At 43.3% G+C, this 20,757-nt stretch overlaps 1 protein-coding gene across 6 annotated transcripts in view; it reads right to left on the bottom strand.

Annotated features, from left to right (window-relative positions):
* DOCK9 (dedicator of cytokinesis 9) overlaps window positions 1–20,757 on the bottom strand; it is a 287,950-nt gene that overhangs the window by 56,708 nt on the left and 210,485 nt on the right. For all 6 annotated transcript variants that reach the window (XM_004577379.4, XM_058670515.1, XM_004577380.4 and 3 more), the window contains exons 28-36: window positions 18,042–18,188; window positions 17,798–17,881; window positions 17,193–17,304; window positions 14,070–14,248; window positions 13,714–13,827; window positions 11,562–11,679; window positions 7,175–7,308; window positions 4,916–5,030; window positions 1,326–1,392 (exon numbers count right to left, since the gene is read on the bottom strand). In XM_004577379.4, coding sequence (XP_004577436.2) covers window positions 1,326–1,392; window positions 4,916–5,030; window positions 7,175–7,308; window positions 11,562–11,679; window positions 13,714–13,827; window positions 14,070–14,248; window positions 17,193–17,304; window positions 17,798–17,881; window positions 18,042–18,188 — 1,070 coding nt within the window. The remainder of the gene's footprint in view (window positions 1–1,325; window positions 1,393–4,915; window positions 5,031–7,174; window positions 7,309–11,561; window positions 11,680–13,713; window positions 13,828–14,069; window positions 14,249–17,192; window positions 17,305–17,797; window positions 17,882–18,041; window positions 18,189–20,757) is intronic.

Below are 20,757 nucleotides of genomic sequence, written 5' to 3'. Positions count from 1 at the left end.
ACAACTATTTTCAATGCACTGAAGACAAACTACCTCTAGTCCTTTATTTTGGTTTTCAGTTATTCTCTGAACTCAGAGAGAACGATTAAGTGTCCGTGTTGTATGGCGGTTGGGTGCCATGAACAAGGGCCCATGACCTGTAGGACTATGATTGACTCGGTAAGGGACTTACTCCTATGCTGTCTGCCTTAGAACTTAGGGTGGAGGCCATGCACACAGCTCTGAGTGGCTTGTTCATGCTTACTGAAATTCATATAGAGTTCTTTCTTGTGGCTCAATTGTATGGAATGATCCCTTAGGAATGTTAAGTATATAGTGTTCTTTTTATGTATCCACAACACTGATTTTTCTTTAAAAATCATGTATTTCCTAACAGATAGCTAGGATAATGTCTGATGAATTCCTTTGGGTGCTGAATTTCAGTTTAGTCCAGGACAACCAGACCTCTAACAAATCACAGGGACTGGTCATGACACCAGGAACCCAGCCTGCAAACTACTCCCCCTGCTGGTAACAGGGCCACAGCCTCTCCCCTGCCACTCCCAAGGGCATCCAGCTTTGAGAATTGAGTTCCTGCAAATACATCAGGCACTAAAAACGTGACCTAAATTAACAGAAAAAGCTACTTATGGCTATGACTTATCCTGTTGCTGTGAACAGTGACAGTATGGTTGAAGAAAGCTTTTTTAAACTGCAGAATAATGTGCCTGATAATGCTGAGGTGTCTAGGATGTGGTAGGAATATTACGGAACATACTCTCTATGTACATTTTCCCGAAGTCTACAAAATTCTGAATGTCGAAAATGATCTAGTCCAAGCAATTTTAAGGATAAGTTGTGGATTCATGTTTCCAAAGAGCTTCAGTTCAGGAAATCAGAAACTGGAGAGTTTCTGAGGAGTTAAAATGAGATAATAAACAAACTATGTAAGACTTCTTCTTTATGCGTTAAACACGTGTTTAAACATGTTGGCAGCTTTTCTGACTCAGTTTCTGCATGTGCTTAAGTTGGAGTCAACTCAAGACAAGCAGATTCTGCCCATTGTCACGTGTAGGTTGTGTGTTACTCATTTCCTTTTACACATCACGAGTTGCTTCTCATTTCTAACCACCACCATGCCTGCAGTAACTTAGCCTGGGCATTGCTTTCTGGGTGTGAAGTACCCCAAAAAGGTATTGGGGTCAGGTCAGGAGAAAGAACTTCAGAAATAAGGCACATGTGACCCACATTCCATTCCTGGTTTAACTGTACAGTGTTTTCCGTATCTGTTAATTCCCTCTAGGGGAAAAAAGCAAGAGATAGTGGGTGAAGACAAAAGTACTCACTCAGATATTGTGAAAAAATCCATAAGTTCAGATGTTGAAGATTTGTTCCAATAGGTAAACAGAGCATCTAGAAGACAAACATTAATACTTATTATGTGCCGGGGGCCGTGTGATGGATGTAGGGAAACAGGAAGGTGTGAGAAACATTGCTTCCATTGCAGGCAAGGCCGCGAAGGAACTCCCCGTCGAGCAGGGCTCCGGTGGGACGTTGTTTTGATCACCTGAATGCAGCCCGCTTTCCATTGCCGGACTTCCCCACTGAGTTTTCAGTAATCTGCCTAGGCACTGTCTGCCCCTGCGGAGTTAACACTTGATGTATGGTATCTGTGCGAGCTTGGAAGTTGATGTTACTGATATTCGCTTCTAGCATAAAGGTTTTTACCTACTGCTGCTACGGCTGCCACCATTGCTATGTTAATCAAAGGTGTTCTGTCCTCAGGTGGTGGGGACTTGTTTACAGCCTTTCCTCTCCCATTGACGATATGCTAATCAAGGGTGCTAACTTCCCAGGTATAGGGGAAACCCATTCTTTCTCTCTCTCTTTGATCTTTTGGGTCCTGCCTCCGGACACATTCCTCCCTTAGCTGATTCAAGAGGTATGTGTTACTGGTTGAGCTTTCCTTAGGTGAGACAAACGGCAGAATTATCTTTAGCAACACCCATTTGATCATGACGTAAAAAGTCTGAGCCAGAGTTTGACTGACTGTATAAATAAAGCGGACGGCTTTATTGCATAGTCCACTATCTTCAAGGAATTCTGGTGGTCCGTCTCTTTCTTTCTGCGCCTCATCCACGCACCCTTCCCGAGTTCCGAAACCCAGGCTGGAGCTGGACTCCGGCAATTATGTACACGACGGAGAATCCTATATCAATACCCAAAGAGAGCTGGTCAAATGACCAACCAAAGTGACCAATCTACAGCGGCCAATACACAGAACAGGTCATTCCATTAAAAACAAAACAAACCCAGCTGCATTGGAATGCCTGAGCTTCAACTGGATCACACGTCACCGAGTGCTGCTCTGTTAGATCGTACAGCATAGCTCCCTGGCTTTCTGTGCAGCATTCGTTGTTTTATCCTTTGAATTTTCATAAACTAACACAGCTTAAACCTATTCCAAACCTTTCCAAGCTCATAGTATTGAGTTAGCCATGTTTCCTGTTGAAACATTTATTGACTTTCTCCCTAGCCTTTTGCTATAATCTGCATGCTTCAATAAGCAACCTTTTACATGGGTCTTTGCACACGTGTCCAGCTCCCTAGGACAGAGGCTTAGAAGTGAAGTGGCCGATTAAATGGTATGTGCACTTAGATCTCTGTGAAGGTATTTTTTTTAAAAAAAGATGTATTTATTTTTATTGGAAAGGCAGATATACAGAGAGGAGAATCTTATGTCCGATGATTCACTCCTCAAGCAGCTGCAATGGCAGGAGCTGAGTCAATTCAAAGCCAGGATCCCGGAGATTCTTGTGGGTCTCCCACACGGGTGCAGGGTCCCAAGGCTTTGGGCCATTCTCAACTGCTTTCCCAGGCCACAAGCGGGGAGCTGGATGGGAAGTGGGGCCTGCCAGGATTAGAACCTGCACCCATATGGGATCCCAGAGCATTCAAGGCGAGGACTTTAGCCGCTAGGCTACTGCAATGGGCCCTGTGAATGTACTCTTAACAGTTCAGTGTTTAAACAAAGAGTGCCAATATCTGGTAGTGACATATTTTCAAATTGTTTTAAAAATTTTTATCTGTTGAAAGACAGAATGTCAGGGGTAAAGGGAAAAGGGAGAGAAAGAGAACTGTTCTATCCTCTGGCTGACTCCCCACATGTCCTCAACAGCCAGAGCCAGAATTCATTCTGAGTCTCCTATGTAGGTGGCAGGGGCACAAGTACTCGAGATGTCACCAGCCGCCTCACAGGACGCACAGCAGAGACGAGGATCAGAAGTGGAGTAGCTTGAACCAGCACTCCAATATGTGGTGCAGAGGGCCCAAGCTGTGGCTCATTGTGCCCAATGCCCACTCGCCATTCTTGCATTTTCTATCAAGGATGAGACACCAGTGAAGAGATGTGATCCAGGGAAAAGGTGGCTGAGTCTTTAGGATGTGAGATGAGCTGTGAGGGTGGCTGCAGGGATGCTGCTGACTTGGGAAGATGCGCAACTACAGCCTTTGGCTCTACATTTGTCCAGGAGCCTGACAGGGAAGATATGGGGCCTGTGTCCAGACAGTTCAGAACAGCACACTGTGGCAAGGACTCCATAGGTTTGGTGGCTTCTAATCCTATGCAGAGAAGAGTTCCTATTCATTGACAACCTAAGGCTGACTTGGAGAAGTTTAGCAATTCTGTCATTGAGCTTCTTGAAGAATCATGGTTGCAGGGAAAGTTAAATCAATCAACTGCACCTAATTTTAAAATAAGAGGAATGCTTAGGTCTTCTGACAATACATGTTTCTGATTTACGCAACTAATAGCGAAAGGCAGCCATCATAGTGCAAGTTGCCATGACTGGGAGAGCTGGCTTATCTGTTCCTTCTCTTTAAAAGGGCCATTTGAATGCAACACATCACCAGGAGAATAAAGTTACCTGGCCCTTCAGCAGTTTAAGGACAGGCAGGTTGTGCCCACCATCTGAGTGATCAAGTCAGGCTGCCAACGCCGCTGACGTGGCAGCTCAAGTTGAAAGAAACATGACTTTGGGGTAGAAATATCTCCAGCGGATATTTAATTCTCACACCTACTCCCACCAGGCACAGGCGGCAGAGGAGGGTTTTGGGCTCTGAAAAATGGCATTTTGCTTTGTGAAAAGCTCATTTAATTCAGCTACCTTAATGGAGCTCAGGGCACACTTTCTAATTTGTTGTGGGGAAAATAAAAGTCATGTTTTTCACCTGGATAAGAATGGTAACACTGTATCAGAATATGGTATACCACATGTTATACCACACAGCTGGAACTGAGACGGTCCTGCCATACACACTCATGAGCTTGATGTGGCACAGAGCTAGCAGTCCTGGGTCTGCTCATTCCCATTCCATAATGAGACTATCCAGTCCTTAACCGAAAACAATCCACTGTGATGCTAGTGTCTGTTCCAGAAAACTAAAACAACACATCTCTCTTCCACTCAGAGCAGGAATCTCAAGACACTCTAAATGAAAGGAATGCACCCAACCCACCCTAAATGAGAGGAATTCCTGCTTAGATCCTCCGACACTATGTTTCTGATTTCAGCAACCAATATGCCAGAGGCAGCAATCATAATGCGAGTTGCCAGTAAATTTGTTGGACAAATAAAATCCTAACAACAAACCCCAAGCTATTTCTGTCAGCCTCTGTGCTCTTCAGTTAAGACGATGGGTCCAAGTTCAACAGAAATCTTAAAAACAGGCCTAGTCAAATTTCGAAACTCATTTTCTAGCAAAAGAAAACAATAAACAAAGCTGCATTTACACATTAAGGTGTCTGTTTCTACTAAACTTAAATTAACTTACATTTCAAACAAGAAAGACAATTCTTTTAAATATGTATCCTTTCAACACTTTGGAAACTAAGTCAGGAGCTGGAACTAAGCAAAACAACTTCATTTTCACCTACCGTCAGACATGCTTTTTAAGATGTAGAGGAAACACATCAAGAGGCTCTTAATCTCAGACTGGTCAAGTTTATCACAGCGAACCACAGAATTTCCCAAAGTGTTACTCTGTTGATGCTAAAACAGAAATACAGACGATTTTTCTCTTTCAGATTCCAGGGAGGAAAACATCATTTCATTGTCTTCCTTGGAGGGGAACATTCTTAAAATGGAGATGAATCACACACACTGGAAGGTTCCAGCAACCTGCCAACTGTGAAGCCACCCAGGCCGAAGACACACAAATGCTGCTCCTGGGCAGTGCTGGCTTGTCGCTGCTGCACATCACTCCTGAGGGAAGAGCCAGAAGGCATGACCTGGTCCAACTGGACAACCACAGTGGTAGTCAGGCAAAGTAAAGCCTTCTGAAAAGCCCAGTAAGACCTCGGGCAAAAAGGCACGCGTGCTAGGAGCAGAGACAGAAATGAGGACCCAGAATCCTCACACCGTCCACCACCCCTCAGGCAGCAGCCGCGGTTGGAGCCAGCAGAGCACGTGCTCCTGCTGAGAACGTGCCACGCAAGCCTGCAGCTCAGGCACTGTCATCCAGGGGCCACAGCAGGCAGGGGGGCTGGCAGGGAGTGGGGGCACCTCAGCACCACTCTGCCAGACTCTAAACTGATGAGGTCACACCAGCATCAGCTTAGCTGAACACGGCAAACGTCAGGAAGTTTGGAGCAGAGAGGCAAGGCAGTTTTGCCACTAGGCAACAGGTGCCATCTTTAAAAAAAAAAAAAAACTAGGACAAGAAGCTTCTTTCATGATTACAAAAGCAGGAGACTTAAACCCTGCAAGCTGTATTTCCAACTGAAATAAAATAAAAAGATTTTTCTTCTGACCAAATATCAAAATAAAAAAAGATCAGTGGAAAACAAAAAGATGTTTTATTCAAGATGTTGGGGCCAACTGAATATATGAGAACTTCAAAGAAGTTGTGGAAAATGGAATTAAAAGAGAAGTCTATTTTGGTCCCCCAAACATTTTGAAATTCACACATCTTTTTTTTTTTTTTTTTTTTTAAATAACAAGCCTTTTTCATACGTAACAGGCAAGCTGAACTTAAGGAATGAATGAATATTTTGATTTAAGTAAGCAACATGTGTGCGCTCAGTGGCAGAACTGGTCGGGGTGGGTGCACCATCTTGGCGCCTGTTTCACCAAGCCACCGGGAGAACTCAGTACTTCTTGCGGTGGGAAGGAGGGCGCAACAGGCAAGGTTTCCTCTGGCAAAGATGGGATGGTGAGAAGGGAAAAGTCCACAGTGACCCGGTTTCTCCTGGCCGACTGGCAGATCTCCTCGTCCTCCTCTCCAGCACTGCGTACGATACAAGCCGAGTGCCTTCGGAGCAGCTTTTCCCTCTACGCGGGGAGGCATGGGGGAGTCAAGGGGAAAAGTTCAACATGTCATGACACACACTTGCCTTGACAGAGTGGCGTTCAGCGATAACCATGTCACAGCCAGGCACACGATGTGCAACAAGATAACCAGCCTGACGCTAAGAATGCATTCCAGATGGTGTCTGAGAACCAGGAATATATTCCTACATAGGTCACCTGGGATTGGCACAAGCACTGGCCTATAACTTGAAATAACCTGGGAAAAACAGCACCCCAAGGTGATACGGCCCTACAAGCTGACACATGGTTCCAGATTCAAGCACAAGGCTTAGCTTTTCACATAAAGTCCCAAATAGTCTGGGCCCTCAGTAATCTCAAGGAAAAAGGATGAGTTGTCAGGAGGACCAGTTAGGGTTAGGCTCAGTACAAGCACAGTAACTTCAAACCAAGCCACATCTCTGCATCAGTATGGGAGAAGAAGCTCTTTGGGAGCTGACTTTGTTGGGATGGGTGTCCAGCTGCAGAGAATTGTGCTACGAAGAGCATTCTCTAGCACAAAGGCTGCAGGGATTCTGAATGGTACCATGTTCATTCTATCTAACTACCCAACCTGCCAGAATCATGTGCTCCAGGTGCTCTATTACAAACACAGCCCTGATCTGAAATCCTGGAATCAGGGGTCAGCACATTTGAGGAAATGGGACCCAATGTTGGGTCAAGTTCTGATCATCTATTACAGGCTAACTGACGTGTTTAAACACACACACACACACACACACACACAAATAGTTCACACTTAACAGATACTACAACATGAAGCATGAATACTTTGGGTTAAATGTATTAGCTCTAAGAAACACTTAGGTTACATGAAAATAAATTACCTTATCCAAGGAATTGGTCTTCTCACTGTTCCTTTCTGGAAGGCTGTTACCCGAGTCAGTGCTTATAAGAGACCCTCTCGAGTCAGCATTTCTCACACTGTTGATGTTTGGAGTTGAAGTTGTATATGGAGAAGCTACATGAAAATCAAACCAAACCAAAAGCTTAGGTAAAACAGAGTAGAATTAAAATAAATACTAAACCACACAGGGAGTTGCTTTCACAGCACTTGTAACTTCTGTTTGGAAGCTGGGTCAAGAGTGGCATGGGACAATAACTTTAGGGCATAGTGGTCAAAGGGGGTTGGGACACCTGCATCACATATTGAAATGCCCGAGTTGAACTTCTACCTCTGCTTCTGATCCATCTTCCTGCTAATGTGTATTATGGGAGGTAGCAGGTGATGGCTAAAGCACCTGGGTCCCTGCCAGGAATCTCTGTAAGAGACATGGGGAATTCTGGGCTCTGACTTCTACTTGGCTCAACTCTGGCTGTTGTGGACATTATGAAAATAAACCAGTGAGGAACTCTCTCTCAAATAAAATAAAAATATCTGAAATATTTGGATGTAAATATCAATTCACTTATTAGAAACCACCTTTGATTGCCAAATTGAAATAGGAACACTGTTTCAGAATTGGATAAAAAGACTAGATAAAAAGAAATCCACCCACAACCACCAAATTAAAAATGGAACCACACAACAAACCAGTAGTATTCAAACTATACTGAGGTGTCCCAGCAAACTGAACGGTAGCATGGGTATATAATTACGGGAAAGCACAATGACATTGCGGCAACACTGGCCAGAAGTTGCAATTTCAATATAAGATTATGCTAAGTTCCTTCTGATGATGTCCTATCTTTGCAGCTCTAGACATTTGGTGACAGCTATGATGAAAAGGTGAAATTAATATAGCACAAGAAATGAGGGCAGTGGTGTACATCTGATTCCAAAGTTGGAGAAGTTGTGAGAGTCTATCAGGCACATACAACTCACTCATAATAATTCTTGTCATTAAAAATGGAATTCAAACTAGTGGCTAAATCCTTGCTTTGCATGAACTGGGATCCAATATGGGTTCTGGTTCTTGTCCCAGCTGCTCCACTTCCCATCCAAGCTCCCTGCTTGTGGCCTGGGAAAGCAGTCGAGGACAGCCCAAAGCCTTGGGACTGTGCACCCACGTGGGAGACCTACAAGAAGCTCCAGGCTCCTGGCTTTGAATTGGCTCAGTTCTGGCTGTTGCGGCCACTTGGGGAATGAACCAGCAGAGGATCTTTCTCTCTGTATCTCCTTTTTTCTCTGTAAATCTGCCTTTTCAATGAAAATGGACAAAGAACGGAAAAGAAAAAATATCCAAACTTTGCTTCGAATCTATGCAATTATATTATTTTTTCAAATGCATACTAGGTTGACAGTGTCAAAGTATTTAGATTATTTTGCCTTAAAAATCTAAAGACCAGAACTGATATTTTGGGCCAGTTCTGTTCAGACAGCATGAAAAAATTACTGTGACAATAAGGATACTGTGAAGGCAGAATACTTGGGAATCTCTGATGTGAATAGTCCCTACCATAAAGGAAATCTTGGAAATAACATTTGTACTGTCCAGATGAAAAAAACAGTACTGAAAGGCATAATCAGACTCTACCTTGTTACAACGGACATTTTAGAAGTAATAGATTGGCCTTTTGCCTAGATAAGACTTAATAAAATAGTATAATTAAAACAAACTCTTGAGACCTGTACATTGTATGCTGAGCCAAAGGCATGCCTCCAGGCAAAAGGCCTGGTTCAACCAATGGCAGGAGAACTCTGGTCATGGCGTGGTGGCTCTCAGCACAGCCTGCTAGCCCCAAGCTGAAGACGCTTGATGGCCAGCACCTCATCACAGCCTGACCATTTTCAGATTTTGGTAAGCAAATCAGTTGTCATGAACTTGAGACAATTACAAATTCAGAAAAATAAAAGACTATAGTCAGCCCCAGCACTGACCAAATGCATTTTTCTTTTTTTTCTTTAAAGATCTATTTTTTTATTTTTATTACAAAGTCAGATATACAGAGAGGAGGAGAGACAGACAGGAAGATCTTCCATCCGTTGTTTCACTCGCCAAGTGAGCCCAACAGCCGGTGCTGTGCTGATCCGAAGCCAGGAGCCAGGAGCTTCCTCTGAGTCTCCCACACGGGTGCGGGGTCCCAAAGCATCGGGCCGTCCTCGACTGCTTTCCCAGGCCACAAGCAGGGAGCTGGATGGGAAGTGGGGCCTGCCGGGATTAGAACCAGCGCCCATATGGGACCCTAGCACGTTCAAGATGAGGACTTTGGCTACTAGGCTATGCCACCGCGCCCCCAAGCATATTTTTCTAAGTCACTCAGTCACTTTAGATTTGATGGGAGTGGTGTAAATTTATCGTGTCTCAGCCAATAGCAACATAATCTTTTTTTTTTTAAGATTTATTTTTTTTATTACAAAGTCAGATATACAGAGAGGAGGAGACAGAGAGGAAGACCTTCCGTCCGATGATTCACTCCCTAAGTGACCGCCACAGACAGTACTGCGCTGATCAGAAGCAGGGATCCGGAACCTCTTCCGGGTCTCCCACGCGGGTGCAGGGTCCCAATGTATTGGGCCGTCCTCGACTGCTTTCCCAGGCCACAAGCAGGGAGCTGGATGGGAAGTGGAGCTGCCGGGATTAGAACCGGCGCCCATATGGGATTCCAGCGCGTTCAGGGCAAGGACTTTAGCCACTAGGCCACGCCGCCGGGCCCAAAGGTAAGTTTTGTAGATGGGAAGAAACACAGTTGAATGTGGTTATAATAAGGCTGTCATGAATTCGTTGAAATTTAAGAGAAAATGAGAAGAAACTGTAGTCAGTCTCAAATCCTTTTCCTAACTGCACCATGAGCCCAAGAATCGATGGCTACAAGGCCTTTTGGGTCTTGCTAGAAATAATCACTCAAACCTTTGTTCTCAAGGAATCCTGAAGCCTAACTAGATGAGTTTTGAGGCAGATAAGCGTCAGGTAGTCACACTGTCCTCGCACTGCGGTTTGATAATTTCCACAAAGTGCTGGGTACTTCTCTAACAATCCTACAGATTGGCCAAAGAAGACAAAGCCTTAAGATTTCCAACACATTCTCTGCTCCAGGCTTCATCCAACTGGCTACTGAAAATATCATAAATCACAGCTAATGCAAAAAGACTGTTTGCAATAATGAGCGTCAAGTAGCAGCACAGGGGGATAGCCTTGCCAAGCACTGTACAAATTGCATGAACTGTTTTGGAGATGTGGATAGGGAGGCATGGCAACCGGTCAGTGGCAGAGTCTAGATCTAAAGCCGCATCTATCTCCCTTCAAACAAGCTCCCTTCCCCACTCCTGGAGCAGTGGCTGAGCATGTGGGGAGAGCAGGACAGAGAGTGAAGGCCCCAGAAGAAAGGGGGAACACCTGCCAACATCTGCTGAATGTCCGCTGCTGAGAGCACCTCTGTGAGTTAGCTCTTTCAGTCTCCACAATGCCAAGTGATGGCTATGTATTTATGAAAATACACAGATATAAATGTGATTGAGGATTAGTGTTAGAACTGTAGGATGAATTTTTATACTGGTGAAGGTTTCTGATTTTATATTCTACCCCATTCTATCACCTACATAAAAGTGTATATGAACAATAACAATAACCATTTAAAAGGTAAGGACATGCAACTCATGAAGGGTGATAATGACATGAATTAATTAGGTAAAAGTGTGTGGTTAATTCTGCGCCATAGACCTGCCCCTTTCTTGGGTAGCCTAAGAACTAAGCATACGAGGGTGTCTGATTTACTCAGAGTGTGGTAAAATCAGGTTATGACACACACATACATATGCATTTATACATGTATTTGTAGCATTATCTTTATGAAGATGCTAGACAGGGACTCAATATGAATAGGATATAAATATGAAGATTTTCTCATGGAGAAACTATTCCATTTAAATCTTAATATATGTCATGTACTTTCCTGCACAATTTTACACCAAAAAATGTTGTAGGACAGATTTTTTGAAAACTGGTTTTGAGACTGACTTCTGGCCATGGAATGCTGTCTCCTTTAGGAATGATCCTGTCACATGTCATCTAAATCCCAAACATGACCCCCTTCTGCCCTTCAGCACCTGTGCAGACTTGACTTTCTGAAAGCATAAACCATTCAATGAAGGTTTGCTTCGGCAATGACAATCAATTTAACAGGCACTGAACAAAAAACAAGCAGCCCAGCCAGTGAGTTACAGTACTATCTTCAGGGTTCACAAGATTCTTGGGACATGGTGACAATCTAGCTGAACAGAGACACCTCAAGAAGCAGCAGTGGACAGGGGCCTGTGAGAGCATGGAGCATTACCAATGCCAGAGATGGCGCCCAGGAGATCTTTGTGCAGGCTGTTGTCCAACGTGCTGCCCTTCTGTGGTGTCACAAGCGGGTTCACGGCTGGCAAAGCAAGGGATTCCTCCTTCACAATCTGCCAACAGTGGAATAGAGGAAACCATCAGAGATGACTGAATGAGACTCACTGAGTGATAGAGTTGTGTGAGCATGAGTGTATGGGAAGGAGACAGAACCATCTGCCACGGTCAACACAGCTGGGTGGGAGAAGTGACACCCGCTCTGCTTGCTGTGTGCTGGAGAGAGTGGCAAAGGGGTTTGAGAAGGGGCGAGGCAGGGGGCAGAGGAGCAGGCTATCAAAGAGGGGGTGAGAAGTCTTGTCCCATAAAGCCATAAAATACTTGCTTCTCTTTCGGCAAAGACATGCAGCATTTCTTTCCATTCACTCCTGTCCTTTCTGCTCGGGCACTGGTTCTCCCTCACCTCAGAGAGCAAAGGGAGTTACAACAACAGCAACACCAGTCTCTGAACATCTGGAGCGTCACATGAACTTTCAATGGAGCAATTAGGCTAATTTTTTTTTTAAACCAAAAATGAGGATTTTACTTTGGTGACGTCCAAAGAATGGCCTTGTGTTTTTCACAGGATTAGAACAGTACAAAGATCATACATGTGGCCCCGAATTCCTTACTCTGGTTAGAAAAGCAGTTACAGAATGTTCAAGTGTGACGTGCAGTGTGTTAGAGGAAGAGATGGGCGAGTTTTGTGTAGCATACTGAAAATTTACAACTTTGAGAGCAGCAGAAGTACTTTTACATAGATTAAAGATAATCTAAAAAGCATAGGTCATCACAGTGGGACATTTCTGAGGGGAAGAGTGGTGTGGAAATGGGACAACACATCACTGGGCGAGGGGAGGGACAGACACAGGCATGGGAATTCACTGTATGCCACAGTAACAACAGAGCCAGTTCAGTCTAGAAGGAAAGGGAAATTGCTGAGTTGGTCCAAAGTAAAAGCCGATAAGTCCTCTGAGGTTCAGAGAGACAAAGAACATACATTTTACTTGATAGAACTTCTACCAACCTAAAAATGTACATTATTATGAGTTAGTATTTAAAGTCTTTTTTAATTGATAGTGATCACGCTTGGATAAAGTTGTACTATTAAAATGACACTAAAAATCCTTTTTGAGTAAGACAAACTAGTATGTATTAAAGAGTAAAAAAAAATCTCAACCAAAAAGCTTAGCAATAATTTCTGGGGTCATCCTTCCCCTAATATATGTTTAATTGACTGTCCAAAGACAATATAAATCAAAATGTTCAATTCTTGGGTTGACAATCTCATGCCCCTCACTTTGGCACTACTGAGACTGTAACTTTCTAATTTTACAGACAAGAAAGGAACTGTAGCCACAGAAGTGGCTTTGCTAAAAATGCAGAACAGACCACTATTGCAAACGGGGCTAGCATGAGCTCCTGCAGGACACAGGTCAAAACGGCTTGCTTTGCCTTTCCTCCATACATTTTAATTAAATGTACATATGATAATGCTAGGGCTTTTCAAGACACCATGGCAGGAGGAAAGCAAGATTTTAAGTAAGAGTTGAGGAAGAAGGTTTTATCCACTGACTCCATCTCAGCTAGAAACACCACTTAAGAGGAGCATTGTGAATTATATAATGGCTTTATTGCCAAACTGAAAATAAATAAATAAATAAATAAAGGGGGCTGTACCCTGAGTGAGTAGTGTTCCCTGCCTCCTTCCCCTCTCTGCCAGTCCATGTCCTTCTGGAACCTCAGAATGAAACTGTATCTAATGTAGGTTAGCTGTATTAGGTTAAGATGAGGCCAGACTGGATGATCCCTAAATCCACAACTTAAAAAGGGAGATGGCACACAGAGACAGACATAAGCCATGAGAAGGCCATGTCGGGGTCAAGGCAGACAATGCCCCAGGGATGCCAAGGGCTGCTACAGTGTAAGACACCAACTGGGAGGCTCAGAAGAGATTCTTCCAGGAGAACCACCAAACGTAGCAACTCAATCAACACTGTGATGTTGGCCATGAAAGAATACATTTGTTCCAAGCCAGCTGGCTTGTGACATTTCCCTACAGTTGCTTTAGGTCATCACACTGCTGCGTCTACAGGACTATGCTTACGTACATTGCCTGGGTTCACAGGGAAAGGAGACACGTCCCTCACGTTGATCCGCTGGACGTTTTCTATGAGCAGGCCAAACAGAGGCAGGTAGAGAGTAGCTATCCTCGCCTGATGACTCTGAAATGAAGACATGCACGGTAAGTCGGTGCCCAGGCTCTTGGGACCTGCATGGCCAACTCAGCTGGCATTGGCCACTTCTTTTATTTGTCTGCATATGAAGACAGACATCTGATTTTATTTCAAAATCAGACTGGAGTCTTAGTTAATCCGATCACAGGTTTTCTATTTGGCTACTTTCTTTATGACAGTTAAAATAAAGGACACTGAGCACACATGTCCTTCTGGTGGGTCCCACTCACCCTGGAAGCATATCTGTCATCAAAAGCATGTTTTATCAACAAGTTCTTGAGCGCACTGATGGCAATCACGCGGACTTCCCGAAACTCCTGCAGGGCGGCACCAACCTCCCTCAGCAACAGTCCCACCAGAAAGTGGTTCCTGCAGAACTCGTCTGTCAGGGAGTAGTCAAGCTGGAGGTCTGAAAGGAGGATGGCAGCGACTTCAGTTAAGCAGGTGCCGAGGCTCTGTGAACACAAACTACAGCCCATCCCTGCATGCCACCCTCCCTGGTGTCAACACAGGGTTAGATTTGGCTTTAACTCGGGAAGCTGATTCCATAATACAGCTCTACTGAACACCTTGAATGCTCACACAAAAATCAAATTTAAATACATATGTTTGCAGATATAGGCAACCTACATGATTAAATTAGCCAATAGCTTTGGTAACAGTTTTTGGAAAATAGAACAGTGTCTTTAATTCTGTATTAAGTTACAACTGAAGCAACTGCACAGCTGAAACACTGCGGAAGAGTGTAGCAAACAACTGTGATTAATGAAAGAATACATGTGTATGCTTGATGATGTTATTCTTTATTACATGACGTCGTTTATCCGTTTCCTGGCTATTAACAACTTAAGTGTTTACAATGAAAAAAATTAGCACAGAATCTATTTACTTTGCTATCACTGATTGTAAAGTGGATTTAATGCAATATTTTATAAAATATCCCCCTAATACTTCTGCTTTTCTAGATATAAAATTAATACAAACTAGTAAATCAGCAAGCTAAATAATGAAACTAAAAGCCCTTCAGGTAAAGAGACAGCAACAAACATGAACTCTAGTGAGGAAAGGCAACTAAAACAGCTAGACCTCATTACAGAGCTGAACGGCTTCACATCTGCAGGAAGCTGGCACTAGGATCTGAACGGCTGGATCGACTCCATTCCATAGGACAGTCTCTGGAGCCATGCTTTGACTTTCATCCCATGTGAGATGGTTACATCTAAATCTACTCCAAATACTGACTAAAGTCCCATAAAACACTTGAACATGGGGAACAATGCTTATCTTTTTCACAATGACCATATCTACCATTATAGTTATTAAACACAGCTTGTTCAAGCTATAGCCCACAGCTTGAATTCACATATAATTCTCTTAGGAGAAAGCTACCTGAGACTTAACTGTGCATATACTCACATTGTACATGTGTGTATGTAAATGTATGTACATGGTATGCATGTATTCACAGCCCTGTACCCATGTAGGCAGCTGCACATACACATGTCAAGGCAGAGGGTCAGTAAGGAGGGAGAGAGAAAAAGAATGCTAAGTAAGATGTATTCCTATTGGTGTAATAAGGCAAATTATCCATATATGACCCATGTCTACCTGCCTAGGGCAGCCCTTCTTGCTACCAAATACCTTGATATTCGACAGAGAGCTTGTGTAGGTTTGATGAGTACTCAGTTGTACAGACAAACAACTGGGCCGTTTTGGGTCAGAGAACAAGATGGGCATTACAGCATGTTCTCTGCTCAGTCTCTCAGCTCTTTACCAGATAAGAAGAAGGCAGAGTCACGGTCCTCAATACAGGTGCTGTGAGGAGGCAAGTGTGTGTGTATGTGTGAGTGTATAGGTGATGACATACTGAACCTAGGCACTGGGGGAGCCAACTAATCCCAGTGTATCACTGAAAGATCATGAAGAGCCTCCCCCAGCACCCAAGGAAGTTGTGGTGTGTGGTTTGTTGAGGACAATGAAGATAACTGGAGGGGTGTCAGGGTGGCTATTCTTCAAATAAGCAGGGATGCCCAAAAATGAGAACAGTGGGTTTGAGACTAGAGAGCTATTAGGGTTAGATCAGGGAATGTTGGATCACTGGCTGTTTCCACAGCTCAGAGAATCTTCTGGAGAATACAGGAGTGCTTGGTTAATCTCTCATTTCCTCCAACTGTTCACTCCTTGAAAACCCCCCTTTCATGATGTTATTATTTCTTGTTAGCATTTGTCAATCTCTTAACACCCTATGAATTTCTCTATTATATAGCCAGGGATTTTCCTCTGGATTGTCCACAGCTGTATCCCAAAGCTTGACATTTGGTGCTGGGTAAATATTGGTTAGATGCACACATGCCAACTCCAGGGCCACAGTCTACCCTGTTGTCCTCTAAAAGCTGGAACAAGGCTGCCTGGAGGGAGGCATCCATCTGTGAATGAATGTCCCTACAGTTACTTCTACCTTTCCTCTTCCAGCATAAACAAACCTGAGCAGATACAAAGCATTAAATGCAATAAATTCTACTTGAGACCAGACAGACTAATTTATTCACTTCGATTTATTCAGTGAAGATAAAGTAATCTCCATGAATCTAACTCTCTTCCAAGGATACACAACAATTGATAAAGACTCAACATGCAGACATAAAAAGCAGGTGACAAAGCATGCCACCACCATGGACAAGAGCTATGGAAATGGTGGAATGCACTTCTGGGGTGAAGTAGGAGTTTTTCCATTTGCTTTACTTCTTAAAGGAATCTAGGTACCAGAATACCTAGTGATCTCAAGAGCAAAATACCAGATGCCTTACTGGGATGCTGTAGTAAGTGTTTTGGCTACAGAGAAAACAAATTCATTTGCTTATCAAGACTTTAAAAACTGACTAAAATGTTTAGAAATGCTGAAATGAATAGCGTATGCAGGCATTTCAGCAAGCACTTGCATTCTTTTTTCTTTTTGAGAGGGAAAATGCAAGAAAGCAAGCATCACGCCCCATACCTACCTACAGGAGTGTCATTTGACTCCACAGTTGGTGAAAGAAAAGCTAATTCATAAGAAAAAAGGAAAATGAAACAAATAAAACAGAAACTACAGTAAATAAAATGAATTTCTATTGTTAAACCAAAGGAGTTTTTCAATGAAAAAGAAATTACATCAGTATGACCAAATCTGATACGTTTGGAAAAAAGGAGGCTTTGAGATAACGCTTATCAATACTTGTTTAAAACAAAAATTTAACATCAGCTTATCTATTAGTGAAAAAAAATCATGAAACTCTAATACGGTTTGAAACAATTCTTTTATTAAAAAGACAAGCTCTATTTGTGAAAAAGGCAATCCCTGTGGACAAAGTTACCTTGGTATCTCTGAATCCGACCTTTTCCAAAGGGCATAGGCAAGTTGAGCGGGATGTAATGCTCATGATTGCACACCACACGGAGAAACTCAAACTTGTACTCAAAGAGAGTCTGTGGGAAAAAACACGCTTAGTCATAAACCAAATACCACACTGGGTGCTTTACACAGGTCCTCAAAAACCGGTGAGAAATAATATATCCACTCTTTCGCTTCCTAAGAATTCCACTGCAAAAGGGTTATAAGTGTGTTCGAAAATTGAGAACATATTTCATTAGACAATGTCCTTAATGGATCTTCAAGACATTTGTTATTTATGTTTCTCCAACTTCTATGAAGAATTTCACACTCAATATATTTTTAGTATCGCAGGCAAGAAGTCATTTCAGGTGTACATGAAAGAATCAACGGATATGTTTCACTAAGTGTCATACTGTGTTTGTAATATCTCACATATATATATTCATCCAATGAAGTACAAGTATTTTCAAGAGAAGGACATTAAGTTTTGCCTATGGTATGGAAAAGAAAACACAGGGGCAGATAGGCTTTAGATGCGTCACAGAACAGCCAAACAAGAGGAACAGTGTGTAAACGGCACCCTACCTTGGGGTCTCCAGGAGCAAAGCAGCTGATGTAGTTATTGATCTGCTTAAAGACAAAGCCCCTGTCCATGAAGGTGAAACATCTCTGCAGAGGAAAATAGCCAGCAAGGATCAGTACCGTGAATAATTTCATCCTTCAACTTAAACACATGCACAGTACAGCTGGAGATCTACACCACACGGGTCACTCTACTTCTAGAACCTCTTAGATCCGTGAACAACAGCCTCTCCCCTGTAGGACCCACCTTGATGAAGACAGCGAGGCTGTGATTGGCATTCTTCGAGGCCTCTGGGTTGTCTCGAAACTTCTGAGTGATGTGTGGCATCAGCATATTCACAACAGTTTCCACTGCATGATGATAGGAGGCAGGAAATCTCTGGTTCCTCAACACCTAGAAAGAATCCGTAGCAGATATATATATATATATGTATGTATAAATATATATATACACACACATATATATCTTACACACACACATATATATTGGAACCTTGTGACAAAGAAGAACTCTCACCTAATTTATTTTTAAAAACTCAATATTCTAACTGTATTGATTTTAAATTAGTTAAAAATGTATTATTCTCCCTTTTGCAAAAGTGTTCCAGTACTTCATTGGTTCCAGTGGAGATCGGGGCTGAGAATAGAACCAACCCAGCAGTTGCAACCACCAGCTGATTGGGGTGATGGACTGTGGCGGGCACTGTGCTTACTAGTACATGTAGGAACCTGGTCTGGGAACACCTCAAAGTTTCTTTGGGAACCCCCTTAATCATAATGGAGGAATCAGAACATTAACCAAGAAAAGACGGAAGATGGAATAGATCAATCAACCACCTCAGTTATATGTTGGCAGCGAAATACTGGACAAGGGGAGACGCTATGATGGTCTAAATCAGTCAGTGGACTCTGCACCAGCCTCATCATACCTGGACTGTTGCTGATGGTATGTTGGAGCTTCTAGTTGATTGGGATGACACTGTTGGCTCTGCCTTCGGACCTGAGAGGGCCTCCCTAAGAGGTCGTTGAATTTGGACAATGGGATGCTAGACTCTATGTATGGTATATGCTTGCAATGAGGGAATCCCAGCGGAACTTGAGCTGTGGCTATGCATCAGGATGGAGAAATCCACGGGGGCGGGGAGGGCTTTGGGTGAAGGGGGGAGAATCCCAGTACCTATGAAATTGTGTCGCGTAATACATTGTAATTAATGGGAAAAAATAATTAAAAAAAAAAAAAGTGTTCCAGTACTTCAGATAGGTACCATATTAGGCCTGGATCTCAACTTTCAGCATAAAAGCCACCTATCTTGCAAGTGTTTATAAAAATGAGGATACTTGGCCTGTAATCACAGAGATTCAGATTCAGCAGCCTAGCAGGGGTGCAGAGAGAAGGTGCAGGCCTCTGTACTACTCTTTTTTAATCTGAGCATTATCGATGATTCTGGTGCCTGAACTTCTCACGTCTCTTTACAAAGAACAGGATTTTTAAAAATCCTAATATTCAAGTATGCAAACTGAAAATACATACATTGATTACTATATGAGCAGTTTATTTTTTTTTACTTCTCCAAAAATTCTTTTAATTTTTTAAAATAATCTTACATAGTTGATTAGGGCACAAAGGTTCAAGGGCTACAGGAAAGTGGGCAAGACCACTGTTTCCATACTAATATCATCTTTCCCCCTGTATCTGGGGTCAGGGGAGAAACAAAGGGAGAAGCCCCACCCAGCCTCCCTCCCATCCCAGTTTCCAGATGTGGGGTATGCTCCGAGGGTCTTGCTCAAGCAGTTTTGATAGTTCAACAGGTCTGCATTGCTGCCAATCTCGCTGCTCCAAGAACAATGAACTCTATGCAGAATCCACTGGCTGACATAGTCTCTTCATGGTTGGGGTTTTGAGATCAACAGTTCAGTTGAAGGGATTTCCAAAGAAAATTCATCTCAGGTGATCCCAGACCTGATTCTTGTGTGTGCTTGCTAGTACAGGGGCTGGCTCTGTCTGTCACCCCAATCAGCTTTTGCACATGCTGGTCGTTGCAACTGCTGGGTCAGTTCTGTTTCCAGCCCTGTCTTCCATGCGAGCCAATGGGTATTGCAGTCCAGCCCGATCCTGCCTACTTCATACTCGGTCCTCACGCAAACCAGTGGGAGCTGCAGCCTAGTTGGGGTGACTCCCCATAACCCCCATCAGGCCTGCTCCCTACCCTGGTTCCAATGCTTGTCAGTATGTACAGCAGACTGGTTCAGTCTGTCCCACGTCCCATTTAGCTCTCGTACATGTGAATGGACATTGAAGCCTAGTTCAACCCAACCAGCCCCACTACGTTGCTATCACCAAAACTGGGACAACAGGATATGTGCACATACATGCCTCCTGATATGATGCAACAGTATCAGCTACAAAGTATCCATGTGAGACAGAATCAAACCTTAAGCAAATCAACACCTCTGGATGTAACTACACACACACAGGACATGTGATCGATATCCTTTCGAAAGCTCTCCTACCAGCTCTTGGAACACTTCCCCAGTCTCCCTCGTAATCATTGGACCTAATAAAATCCCACGCATGGGTAATGTTATCTGGGGGCCCAGAAGAATACCATCTTTTTTTTTCCCAGAAAAAAAGTTTATGCTTATGATCTTCACAGATTGGTGCTCCTAAATCTGTTTTGCTAGTTTGGTCTGTTCTCTTCGTCCACTGTCCAAGCCTACATGTCCATCAGCTCATGGAAATCTGTTTGGGCCATCTTTGGTCCTTGTATTAACAGCCACTGGTCACATTCCAATGCCTGTTCTTTCTCGTTCATGGTAATAGAAACTCAGCTTTACCTGGGTGCGTGGATACACAGCATAAGTCATATCTTTACCAACATCTCTAGTAGCTACAGGTGGTCATGTGACCAGGTCTGGTAACTAGGGAAGCCGTGGCAGTGATCTGTGTGACTTCGAGGCTATAC

Source organism: Ochotona princeps, chromosome 12 (genome assembly GCF_030435755.1).
Source record: "Ochotona princeps isolate mOchPri1 chromosome 12, mOchPri1.hap1, whole genome shotgun sequence".
Taxonomy (NCBI): Eukaryota; Metazoa; Chordata; class Mammalia; order Lagomorpha; family Ochotonidae; genus Ochotona; species Ochotona princeps.
Note: the sequence above shows the minus strand (reverse complement) of the source record. Positions and strands in the feature narration are given on the sequence as shown.